The following is a 13,466-nucleotide window of genomic DNA, read 5'->3' on the forward strand; positions in this document are numbered from 1 at the left end:
TACAACGTTTCGGATATTCTAACATTTTTCTCTAAATGTTTTCTCATATAACTGTTGACAAGTGTTTATATAAACATGCCCTCAACTCATGATATTTTTAAATATGGAAAGCCTAATTAGTGTATATATGTAGTATAATTAAAAATGTCCTAATTTCCACAGAATCATGAAGTAAAATTCTACAATGTAAAAGCGTGATAGAAGTATTGTAATTAGGAATATTGCTCAAATTAGAATTTTAAAAATGAATTATAGTTTTTTTAAATGAATAATAGTTTTTTTAAATGAATAATAGTTTTTTAAATGAATAATAGTTTTTTTAAAGTAATAATAGTTTTTTTAAATGAATTATAGTTTTTTTAAATGAATTATAGTTTTTTTTTAATGAATAATAGTTTTTTTAAATGAATAATAGTTTTTTAAATGAATAATAGTTTTTTTAAAATGAATTATAGTTTTTTTAAATGAATAATAGTTTTTTATAAATTTTAAAAATGAATAATAGTTTTTTTAAATGAATAATAGTTTTTTTAAATGAATAATAGTTTTTTAAATGAATAATAGTTTTTTTAAATGAATAATAGTTTTTTTAAATGAATAATAGTTTTAAAATGAATTATAGTTTTTTAAATGAATTACTTTTGAGAACTTGAACGATAATTTGTTTTTAACCCTGCTATCAATACAACCATCAAAGAGATATGTATTGTAAAATAGTGACATAACTCAAGGACAATGTATTGGGCTTAGTTTTTGCATGCTGAAACTATAGTGTATAAAGATCATTGATGCAATATGAAACGCACTGTATATTTTTCTTATAAGCTTAATAAGACGGTAAAACTAGAAAATTACTGCTGTATGGGTAGTAAACCTTAAAAATATGAAAACTTTATCTGTTTATAAAGCAGGGAAGTGCTTACAGGGTGTCCCAATTAACATGGGAATTCAGTGACGAATTTGATATAGGCTTTTTTGAACAATTCTTTGATTTGATATAGTGATACCTACTGAGAAAGCTGTAATCTGTTAGAGTTTCGTCTGCTATGTTCACATTTTGTTTGTTTATGTTTTGACTGCATACGGTTGTATACTTGTATATCTTGTTGAGACATTATAGACACATCTTTACAGCCACTTAGCGTTTTCATAAAATAAACTCTAGCAGACATAGTAATATTATGGCTTATGAAATTAGGTATTACAATGCTAATTCATAACAAAGACGATATCGAATTCGTCACTGAATTCCCATGTTTTTAGGGACACCCTGTAGGTTCCTGATCCGCAATATTTTGGGACACCCTGTAGGTTCCTGATCCGCAATATCTTGGCTTCCTGGATCTTTCCCTCTCAAAATACAAATCTCAACTGTTAACTAATCAGCGATTTTTTAAATTTCATAAAAATAAGTGAAAAAATTATGAAAATTTGTTAGATAAATGAGGAACTCTTGAAGAAATATTTATGACCTGGATCCGGGTCCGGTTTTTTGGATCCATTAATTTTCAGGACAGATACAGAGGCCGAATCCGGATCCGGATATAATTGAAATGGATCCTAAGCACTGATTTAAACATGTTTGTGTTTGCATGAACGGTTGTGCTGTGAACTTGTGGGTGTGTGGGTCTGGAATCTCTGGAATGCTGAGAATGTCAAGGATTTGTTTCTTAGGTAGATGGTCAACCCGGTCTATCTATCTATCTATCTAGAAGTGAATTTATCTGCGTATCCTATACCTATCCAAGGAGTACGAAATAGAAGAGGGATACAACCAGGGAGCAAGGAATAGAAGGGAGAGACAACTGACGCGGTTCGCCCTACCATATGATTTTACATGCTTTGCAGACGGTACTCCATTTTATATCGAGCTGTTTGGTTTCTTTAGTAGGGCCCCACAGGAAAAATATGTATTGGCTCAATTTTCTTTGACCAGTTTCGCGTCAGTTGTCTCTCCCTTCTATTCCTTGCTCCCTGGATACAACTGAAGCGGCCCGCCCTACCATATGATTATACATGCTTTGCAGACGGGTACTACATTTGTGTAAGAAATATTCAGAATAGGTTATTGTATACGCGGTAATTGTACATCAGACAAATATTTCTTATGCAAATGAAGTACCGTCTGCAAAGCATGTATAATCATATGGTCAGTTATATCTCCCTTATATTTCATACTCCTTGATCCTATCCCTGCAATCTGCATTTATCTCCTTCAAACCCTGAAGTTTGCAGACAGAAAAATTCTCAAATTTCATTTCCGCAGAAAATGTATGATTAGTTTTGTTTAGCTGTCAAAATAACATTATCAAATTTCAACCTTCCTTATCCAAAATATTCTTCAAGAAAGAGGATATTTTATTATACAAAACTAGCTTAAACATTGTGCTTAAAAGTTGGTAATAATGAAATAGTTTGATTTAAAAACTTTTATGTTCATCACGATTCAGAATGTACTGATATATATAATGAACCCAACTGAATAAATAATATTAAATAGTTCATTTAAAAAAAAAACATTTTCTAATAACAATTTTAGCTTTCAACTTTTCAAGTTCCAAATTTTCATCGAAGTTTGCAATGAAAATTCTCACGGATTGGTAAATTTTGAAAAAATAAATGTTGACTTTTTTAATTTGAGCGTCCATAAAGTTTTCCTATGCCCGATCTGTTCAGCGGTTTAAACGTTTATTGCAAACAAACACACAGACAAAACGAATTTATAAAAAAGTTTAAGATAACGTTCACATTTTACAGATTTCTTCGACGCAATGCTAGAAAGAGTATTTGGAAACCTGGCTCACAATTTATTTATTGATAAATCACTGAACAAGATGGTATTGGTCAATTGTCAGTGAACACTTAATATCCTTTAATATGTGAATTTCAAGTGAAAAATAAAAATGAGCATGCCGTGCCACTGAAAGATATCCATCAGTTCTGAATTACAGAAAATAAAAGCATTTTGACATCCAGTTAGTTTTTCTGATTTCATCGGTGCAGAACAGTGCATATTACTTTATCCTGAACCAACAAACTGGAAATAAAAAAGGTTAAAATGATTTTCTTTTGTATTCCTTCTGCACGGATGATGTCATTTAAATTAAGGGGGAACATGATCCTGCATTTTTAATATTGATAATTAGAATTTAGGATCAATCAGAAGTACAAAACCTTTTTTTTATAATTAGAATTTAGGATTAATCAGACGTACAAAACCTTTTTTTTTGATAATTAGAATTTAGGATTAATCAGACGTACAAAACCTTTTTTTTGTAAATTCGAATTTAGGATTAATCAGAAGTACAAAATCTTTTTTCAAATATTTCAAGTGGTTTTTGAAAATTAAGAATCGTTTTACAAATACGAAAGAAGACCATTAGAGTAGCGTACAGTGAGGTCCATAAACAGTGTTTATAGCGCCATTTCAATTCAAAAGTTGAGTTTCAATCTGATGGAACTTTTCTTAATATGTAACGACATCAATTTCACACAAAATTGCTACATCGTCTTCTTATCGTATCATGTGTCACTGTCTCAGAATATATATATTCTGATGTCACTGTAAATAACTTAATATTCTAGTTAACCTGGATGTCCTAGATATTCTAGATATCATAGATATTTTAGATATCATATTTAGTTATCCTAGATATTCAATATATTCTAGATATTCTAGACATCCTAGATATTCTAGATATCCTAGACATTCTAGACATCCTAGATATTCTAGATATCCTAGATATTCTAGATATTCTAGACATCCTAGATATTCTAGATATCCAAGATATTTTAGATATCAAAGATATTCTAGATATCCTAGATATTCTAGACATTCTAGATATCCTAGATATTCTAGATATCCTAGATATATATATATATACATATATATATATAAAGTTGTAATCTCTGTTTGTCTGTCGGTTTGTTCATCCGATTTTTAATTGGGGAGCCACGGGAGTGTTCTTTGCTTGGTTTTGAGATTGTAAGTTCATTTAGTCTCTAAAAATCGACCAAGTCCGGGTAAACAGCGGGAGTAACTATGAGTACCCTGGGCAACACTGGGCTCCCAACCTAGTACTAGATATTACAGATATTTCAGATATATAAGATATTCTAGTAAACCTAGATATTCAATATACTCTAGATATTCTAGATATCCTAGATACTCAAGTTATCCTAGATATTATAAATTCTAGATATTCAGAATATCCACAAAATACGATGTATCCTGAATATTCCGATTATCTTAATATTTCTGTATATATCACCTCTGAGATTGAAGAAAGCCAATCTGAAACAAAGATGGCAAAATATGAAGATCAGTAATACGCTAAACCATGCGTAATACAGGGGAAATAATTACTAAATTTTTTATAATCAATTTTATATTTTTGTTTTTGAATTTTCTTAAATCAATTTAGATGATACTCGGTAGATATTTTCTGTCAAGAACATTCTGCCCTGTTATGGGTTGGAACACAGCACAGGCTTGGCAGTTGTATATCCCTGCTTGAGAAGTGAAGACGTTGAACGGGTTGCTCCAAGTTTACTCCAGACAGTGTTTATACCTCGGGGCGAGGAAATCTAAAGGAAACGAGGGAAATTAGAGTGAAACTGTGTGACCAAACATTACAAGTTACATCATAACCTTGTCTTTAAATCTATCCTGATTAGTTCTATTAGAAGTTAAAACAAACTTAGAACCGGGTAGTTTCATTCCTAGACTATACGCTGAACCAGGTACCTGCAAAACCCACCCATAATCTCATCTCTTGAAAAAAATCTTTTATTTTACATTTTATTGTTTTACTACTAGTTTCCAACCTTTACAACTAGAGGTTTTAAGATTTTGAAAGTTTTGTGGTCTAAAGATTAATATGCTGAAAACCTGGTAGTTAAATATTTGTAATAAAACATGGACTGAGAACATATTCTTCTCTCTCCAAGTCTTATTGGAGATAATATATGTTACAAAACATGATATTCAGTCAAATAAAACAATATGTTGGCACCTTGTTTATCGGAATTATTTTAATATCATCTGTCATCACAATTCGAAGTTGCCAAGAAGTTCAATGATTTTATGCTTTCGACAAATAAAAAGCTCTGAGTTGGTTTTGCATGAAATGATATTGCAGGAAGACTGGACTCGGAGAGCGGAGAAGATTAATCCGGAAAGTTCAACCATCCGATAAACTCATCGGAGAGCAGTTCATTCGTCCTGGTACGTCCAGGTCTAATGAGCACCTAGAGTTGAACTAAACCATGATGTGAAAGTGATCAATAATCCCCTTAAAGTGAGTCCGGGAATATTAAGTGACAAAATCTAAATAATTAGATTAGGTTGAGCTTCGAACAAGAATGTGAGAGTTGGAAGCAGGAGTGAGATATCACAGGGATCTTTATATCTGGATAAATTACTGACATGAGCTGACAGCTCCTTGACATCAGGGATGGATAGCTGACAAGTCCTGACAGCCAGATAATAAAGCGCCGCCATTTCTTACTCAATTAAAATTCCACAAGTTTTTTATCAGCTTGATTGAGAAAAACTATCATCGCCCCTCTAATCATTAATCTTGTTATTCCTTTATATGTCAATATCTCTCTTTCTAACTTACTCCCTATGACACTATTTTCTTTTCACAGTAGTTAATCCTTATTCTTTTATTTTACTTAAGAAACTGAGTTTTTGCCACAAACTCAATTTTTCTTATCATTATATGTTTGAAGAGTGTACACCTGTCATATTTCAAATTTAGATTATTTGATCTAACAGAATTCATAGTTTAAAATATCAAAGGTCTACAGCGTTTGGTTTCAAAGGTACAGGGATTAGAAAATCAGTATTTATGGCAAAAACTCAGTTCCATTAAACTCGTCTTTTATAGTCTCTACATTTCTCATTCTATTTGTTCTTTTAATTTTATTTGAGTTTTCTTATTTTCTTTCCTTTTTTTCTCCGATCTTTCTTTGATTTATTGATCCTCTTTCTTTTATTTTTTTATCTTCTCTTTTTATACTCGCAACTTCTGTACGCTTGCTTTCAATTTCCCCTTCATTTTCCATTTTCTTTTCCTCCTTTGTACTTTTCTAAACTTTTTACCCCCCCCCCCCCTGTGGACTGTAGAACGAATCTATAGTACTGAAGGATGAGTACAGAGTATGAGAATGTACGGAGTACATGTTTGGAGACTGGAGAACTCTGGACTGATCCAGATTTTCCCGCCAATAATTCAAGTCTTTTCAGGCAGCAAAATCATGCTTAATCAAGCATTTCCAATTTTTGTTTTTTAATTATTCATGCAGCAGAACAAAGTCAAATTTTAAAATGAGATTTATTTATTATTTGCTTCTATTTTTAATGTTTGATTAAGCACCCCAAATTTGTCAAGAAAGGAATTTAGTCTTGCAGAAACTCTAATTTTCTAATCCATATATTTTTGCCACCTTAAACATTTCAAACTATAAATTCTGCTGGATCAAAAAATCTAAGTTTGAAATATTAAAGATTTACATCATCAGATTGAGTTTGTGGATAAGATATATTTTTTTAATCAAATATTTCGTAAATGTGCTAGATTTGGGGGTTAGATTCAAAGTGCAAAGGTTTAAATTGTTTTTGCACCATAGAGATGCAATTTTCTTGTGCAACTTGTGTGAATTAAAATCCCCTACTGTCAGGACTGTATAAGGGGAAATCTAATTACTAAAACACAATGAATTGTATAATGTATACACTATACACTATACACTATACAGTTTTATTTGGTTTAATCTAATTTTATTCTCCAACTCTCCATTGTTTAAAATAAAATATTTAATATGGTTTGCTGGTAGACATGGTAAAAATCAGCTAAATATTGTCTGGAAGAGACCAAAGGTAAGCAGAAACTTTAATTTTAAATTTAAGGATAATTTAGGTTCAAAATAATTTAGATTTTGTAAGGTGTAATGTTAAAATACCTCAAAATAGTAAAAAAGTTAAAAGAAATTTAAAATACTAGGCTTTTAGGGCGCTTCGCGCCCATCTTCTATTTAAATTGTGAACATGTTCTTTTTGTTTACATTTTAAAACAAAGAAGAAAAAAATAAACATGTTCACAATTAATTTAGGAGATGGGCGCGAAGCGCCCTCTAAGGCTAGAAAGAAGGGCGCGAAGCGCCTTGAATTTCTAGTATATAGATAAATTACTACAACAAGAAATCACCATAAAAATATAAAAGAAAAAACTATCTATTTAATACTGATTATAAAATTAAAAGTATTAAAAACACAGATGGGAAGAATATATATGAAAATACTCAAAGAAAATCTATTAATTAAGTTCTTTAAAAATTTGAATTTGAAATACAGAGAATTTAAAAATCAACCTGTTGGACGTTATATTCTTGAAGTTTAGGTCGTTATATTCTTGAAGATTTAGGTCGTTAAAATTTCATCCTTTGTATTTAACCCAAGCTGTTTTGTTTCAAGCTTGAATTAATAAGTTTGAAATGAGGTCGACCATTAAAGCATGCATGAAGTAAAATTGGCTTATTCTGCTAAATCTATTTGGTTGATCATGACTGGACAATAAAGATAAAAGTAATCTCAGGAATTAATTTCTAAAAATTTTAAAAAACATTTTAATTTAAAATTTTGATAGAAAGCTTTCTGTATGTTTCGGTTAGTTATGCTAGAGTTCACTTTCCGATTCATTAAAGGCCTAGCTGCCTGACTGCCTGGCTTCTTTAAGTCTGTGTAGTCAAGCAGTTTTATTTTGCTTTGACGGATTTTCATGTTTTGTTTACAAAAAGTACACACAAGATATGCGTACACAAAAACAATAACAACCCACACACTGAAACCAACCTGTCAAATTGTGCTGTCATTTCACTCGTCAGGTTTATCGTCGACCACAAACTTTACATATTTAATCCTTGTTTCTTTGCAACCAGTGTTTATGATTCATTTCAATTTGATGCGGATCCGCGATCCACACTGGGAAAAAATGGATCCCGATCCAGGTTTTTTTTTCTTAATTTACTGAATTTTTTTTAACAAATTAGAATTTTCAAATTTTTTGTCTATTTTTTCGCTTATTTTTATGCTTAAACTTGATGAACCATCCAGAAATAAGGAAATTTTCATAATCTCTCTTTTTCTCAATAGTTCAGATTTGGGTTTTGAGAGTAAACATTTTTTTTGCAGTTTTTGGTTGATATTTTGCCCCGGATTCTTGGATCTGCATATTTTTGCGGATCCGGATCTGGATACAGGAAGCAAAAAACTTGCGAATCCAACGTATCCGGATCCGGATTCTAAGCACTGTTTGCAACCTAGAATGTTGGAAAGTTTTTTAATACCGAAATTTTAAAAAAACAAATAAAACCAATATTTGAAATTTTCCGGATTGTTTGAAACAATGAATGAATGAATAAATTTAAAATAATGCGCAAAAACTTGAGAAAATTTTCAATTATGAAAATACACTCAAATACCTATAAAACACTTCATAAACAATTTGCATCATGCATTCAACCTTCGTAAGAGAAAAAATTAACAATTTAATCGTTCATAAACTAAATAGAAAGTATTATAAAATAAATTTATCTTGTTACTCATATCAGGAATTCAAAACAGTTTTGTTCTCAATAATCTTCAATTAGAGAAGTTATGATTGAAAAGATTTATTCCCTTGGGACATTAGGTAAATTAAAATTCGCTAAAACTTGCTTGTAAATTATCTAGTTGAAAATAATTATTTCTAACTCGAAACGAGAGAAATTTTAAAGTTATATATATTTTGTAAAGAGTTTCGATTCCTGTACTTATGCGTTCTGAAGGAAAAGTAAAAAAAAAGACATTTAGTATTGATAAAAGTGCTTACAGTGGATATCGAGAACAAACATTTGGGATTATATAGGTATTCAACACAAAAAAGTTCCAGCACTGTTCAATACGATATCAGATAAGATGGAAAGATAGATTACAAGACGGATATAGGAACAGGATGACAGACAAAAAGATATGAATATAATTGAATAAGAAGATAGACATATAGAGATAAATATATGGATTGATAACAAGATAGAAATAAAGATAGATAGATATATAAACAGATAGAAATATAGACAGATATAGATTGTTGATATGAAGTAGCTTGATACTTTCACCACTGATTCCCATGATTATCTGAGGGTTTAAGGACTGCAGGCTGCAAGGTGTATTCTGTTCTTAAGTGGTAGCTTTATTTCTGCCATTTCTAAGTATAATAGGGGGGGGGGGGCGGGAGGAGGATCATTGCAACACCGAGAAAATAAATACAAATTGGGGATATGGGGCGCTTTCATACTAAACTTAGTTTAACCTTATAAATTATCCAAAACTCCATTTTGAACACCAGGAATTCCATTTTAAACACCCAGAATTCCAGTTTGAATATCCCGAATTCCAGTTTGAATATCTCGAATTCCAGTTTGAATATCTCGAATTCCAGTTTGAATATCTCGAATTCCAGTTTGAATATCTCGAATTCCAGTTTGAATATCCCGAATTTCAGTTTGAATATCCCGAATTCCAGTTTGAATATCCCGAATTCCAGTTTGAATATCCCGAATTCCAGTTTGAATATCTCGAATTCCAAATTGAATATCCCGAATTCCAGTTTGAATATCCCGAATTCCAGTCTAAACATCCAGAATTGCATTTAGAAACCCATTCAAAAAAATAATATGTTTAAATCCGAGGAGAAAGAAAAAGAAATGTGCAATGATAAATGATATAAATCTGCAAAATCCTAAAGGGAAGTTTGCTTTAATCTAGAATCTAGATCTACGCTGATGAAAGATATGAAATGCATTGGCAAGCATTGTTGGCTGTTTGACAGGCTATAATGCATTATAATGCATTCACATTGTATATGCAATGACCCAGATCTTTTGTGTAATACCACCGTGCGATTATTCAAAGGATCAAAAATTGTGTGTGACGGAAGGGGGGGGGCAAATCATTTATTAGAAAACATATTTGTGAAAAATTTTCTAAGATACTTTTAATTTACTTTTAATGTTTTTCAAAACTTTATGGAAAAATGCACAAGTTTTCCTGATTTCTTGATTGATTTCTTGTATTGATGGTTGGCACCTAGCAGCTAAATAGCTAAGAGGTTGCTAGGAGCTAGCTTCAAATAATTTTGGTTGTATGTATCTAGAAGAATAGAAAAAAGTCTATAGCAATAGGATTTGGTTACATCTTACATGTTGTTGGTAGCTATAATATGTAGTTAGTATCATTGTAATTTAACTAGTATCTATGATTGTAAATAGCTATGCAGTAGCTTGAAGCATGTTGTTACTTGCTTGGTTACATAGTTATATGTAGATAGTGACTAGTTGCATATATCTAGCTTTTGAATTTAGTAGCTAGCTGCGCCTATGATCTGGTTGAATATATCTAGCCTGTTCTATCTAGAAGTTGGTTTTTTGTAGCTAATAGCTTAGTAGCTTATTGTATTTTATTACATTGTAGCTATCTAGAAGCTAGCATTTTGTAGCTATTAGCTGGTTTTATGTACTAACTTGGTAGCTATCAAAAAGCTAGCATTATGTAGCTAGTAGCTGATTGTACATAGTTACATAGCAACTAACTGTAATTTAGCATAACCATGACCTATGTCCTCTTAGACTCCTCTTCACAGGAAGATAGAAGAAATATATACCCAGACATTAGTGAGGGAAAAGGGAAGGATCAAATGGGAAGTTGGGAGGGAAGAAGAGGCGAAAGGGGATAAGAAACATAAGGAAATAGTTCGATTATTAACTAAGCAAAGGCAATCCTTTTACTCCCCACTAACAATATCCCTTTCCATTGTTACGATACTTCGTTTTGTTAAATTAAAGTCTCTTAGGCCATAGTGTTCCGGGGTCTATTGGGTTCCTGATGGCGTATTGGGTTCCTCATGCTACCGGGTTCCTGCAGTGTACTGGGTTCCTTGTGTATTTGGTTCCTGGTGTACTTTGGTTCCTGGTGAGTGGTGTACTTTGGTACCTTGTGTACTGGGTTCTAAGTGTAGTGGGATGTTCAAAAGATAACATGGGTTCTATCTTTGAGGTGTTGATGGTTAAAGATGTAATGTGGGTTCCTTGGCTTTCGGTCATTATAATTCATTAATTCTATCAAGTCATTCTAATTCATTATATTGATTGATTAAAACTTAAATATGTCATCAGGTTACATGGGGGAAAATATTGTTATGGGAACTATGAAGGTTATGCCCTGTTAATCTAGAAATAATTGCTGTTTTCTCAACTTCATGTCATAAAGTTTAATAATTTCTATCCCGGTCCTATCCAGATTGCATCTTCTTATGCCTTCTGATGCCCGCAAGCATGGCTCTAAAATCATAAGAATTAAATTTAGAGGAGGTAAGAGGTCACAAAGTTATTCCAATGATGTCGTATGAATTCGACCTTTTCCCTCTGTCTATAGATTGATCCTCTATCTTCATATATCGGGAATAAGATTACATATTTAAGAACTATTTAAATATTCTGGCATCAACTTCCTCATTAATAATAGCAGTGCAACAACAAATTTTTATGTTAAGTACAATGTACAATATAAACAGTCATTCTAATTATTTACATATATACGTCTTCACATGTATAGCCCACCTTTTCCCATTCCTTCCTGTCCAATGCATTTCACTATTATTATGCATCTAAGCTATTATAACCAAGTATAAAAACATTAAGGTATATCAAATTTACATTCAACCGATGCAGTGCTGTGGTATAATTTGCGCAATTTCTGCATTGAAACAATGGCGTCAAATCTAAAACTTTCTCCCGGACTGTTTTTTGGTTCTAATCTTTACCAATTTTTTCTCACAGACAAACACATCAGGCACACACACACAAGCACTCAAAACCATCAGGCACACACACACACAAGCACGCAAACACATCAGGCACACACACACACGAGCAGACACCCCCATCAGGCACACACACACGAGCAGACAAACACATCAGGCACACACACACGAGCAGACAAACACATCAGGCACACACACACGAGCAAGCACGCAAACACATCAGGCACACACACACACGAGCAGACACCCCCATCAGGCACACACACACGAGCAGACAAACACATCAGGCACACACACACGAGCAGACAAACACATCAGGCACACACACACGAGCTGACAAACACATCAGGCACACACACACGAGCTGACAAACACATCATGCACACACACACGAGCTGACACGAACTCTTTTCTTTATAACTTCACGGTATAAACTGCAGGAATACCTGGCCAGCAGATTTGATGAGATTTAAACACGATCATTTTATTTTTCTTGCATTCTTGTATCCTTGTATCATAGTATTTTTGTGTATCATCGTGTATCCTTGTATCCTTATATTCTTATATCCGTGTATCCTTGTATCCTTGTCTAAGAGGTATTTTTCTCAAATTAAATTTAGCTTTAAACTTGCACTTTGAATCGTTCACTCATTTCTTCGAGAAATCATATAAATTTTTTTTTAAAACTATTGTGTACTTTATCATTCTTACTCACTTCATCGTGAATTTCGTAATGAACGTGCTAAAAAAATAAATTATCTGTACATTATAGCACAGTGCTATAAAGTAATCGTCGTGCTATGTTTAATTAGCTGTACATTATAGCACGTGAACGTGTGCTTTTTTCAATTGAAATGAAAATAAAATTCAATTCAACTTTATATTTTGACTTCTGCTTTGTTTCAATCAATGCTTGTTTGATCTAGAGGAATGAACATTGAAATAATACAAGTACACAAACGTTTCATAAAATTACCTATAACATTATTATTTTGGCACAACGTGCTATAAAGTTTTTGGACAGAAATTTTCTCTCTATCGAGAACCTTCAAGCCTTTTTAGATTTAGATATGGTTTACCCAAAAATTCGGGTTCTAAGCAATCTTTAAACATTATCAAACTTTTAGCAAAAAAAGACAAAAAAATAAGGGCGACATTACTGGTACAACTTTGTGACCTCGTAGCTCCTTTAGTTTTTATTTTAAGCACAATTGTATAATAAAGCAAATTTATCCAACTACAAATTCAAAACATTTTTGTTCTTCTCAGTAGCTGTGTAATTAGGTAGGAATTAACGTGTAATGTGTTATGTAATATACATTCTGTTCTTCTCAATAGCTGTGTGATAAGGTAGGAGTAACGTGTATTGTGTTATGTAATATACATTTTGTTCTTCTCAATAGCTGTGCAATAAGGTAGGAGTAACGTTTAATGTGTTATGTAACATACATTCTGTTTTTCTCAATAGCTGTGTAATAAGGTAGGAGTAACGTGTATTGTGTTATGTAATATACATTTTGTTCTTCTCAATAGCTAGGCGTGTAATAAGGTAGAAGTAACGTGTATTGTGTTATGTAAGGAAGTTGCACTGCATGTTCCAAG

At 32.1% G+C, this 13,466-nt stretch overlaps 1 protein-coding gene across 2 annotated transcripts in view; it reads left to right on the top strand.

Annotated features, from left to right (window-relative positions):
* The first annotated feature begins 2,999 nt into the window (after positions 1–2,999).
* Positions 3,000–13,466, top strand: part of LOC111702320 (calpain-C) — a 39,554-nt gene continuing 29,087 nt past the window's right edge. The window contains exons 1-5 of one of the 2 annotated variants that reach the window (XM_023473965.1): positions 3,000–3,052; positions 4,425–4,743; positions 5,142–5,454; positions 6,147–6,253; positions 6,844–6,886. In XM_023473965.1, the coding sequence (XP_023329733.1) occupies positions 6,156–6,253; positions 6,844–6,886 (141 nt within the window). In that variant the 5' untranslated portion in view covers positions 3,000–3,052; positions 4,425–4,743; positions 5,142–5,454; positions 6,147–6,155. The remainder of the gene's footprint in view (positions 3,053–4,424; positions 4,744–5,141; positions 5,455–6,146; positions 6,254–6,843; positions 6,887–13,466) is intronic. The other variant, XM_023473964.1, reaches the window with a different exon arrangement.

Source organism: Eurytemora carolleeae, unplaced genomic scaffold, assembly GCF_000591075.1.
Source record: "Eurytemora carolleeae unplaced genomic scaffold, Eaff_2.0 scaffold502, whole genome shotgun sequence".
Taxonomy (NCBI): domain Eukaryota; kingdom Metazoa; phylum Arthropoda; class Copepoda; order Calanoida; family Temoridae; genus Eurytemora; species Eurytemora carolleeae.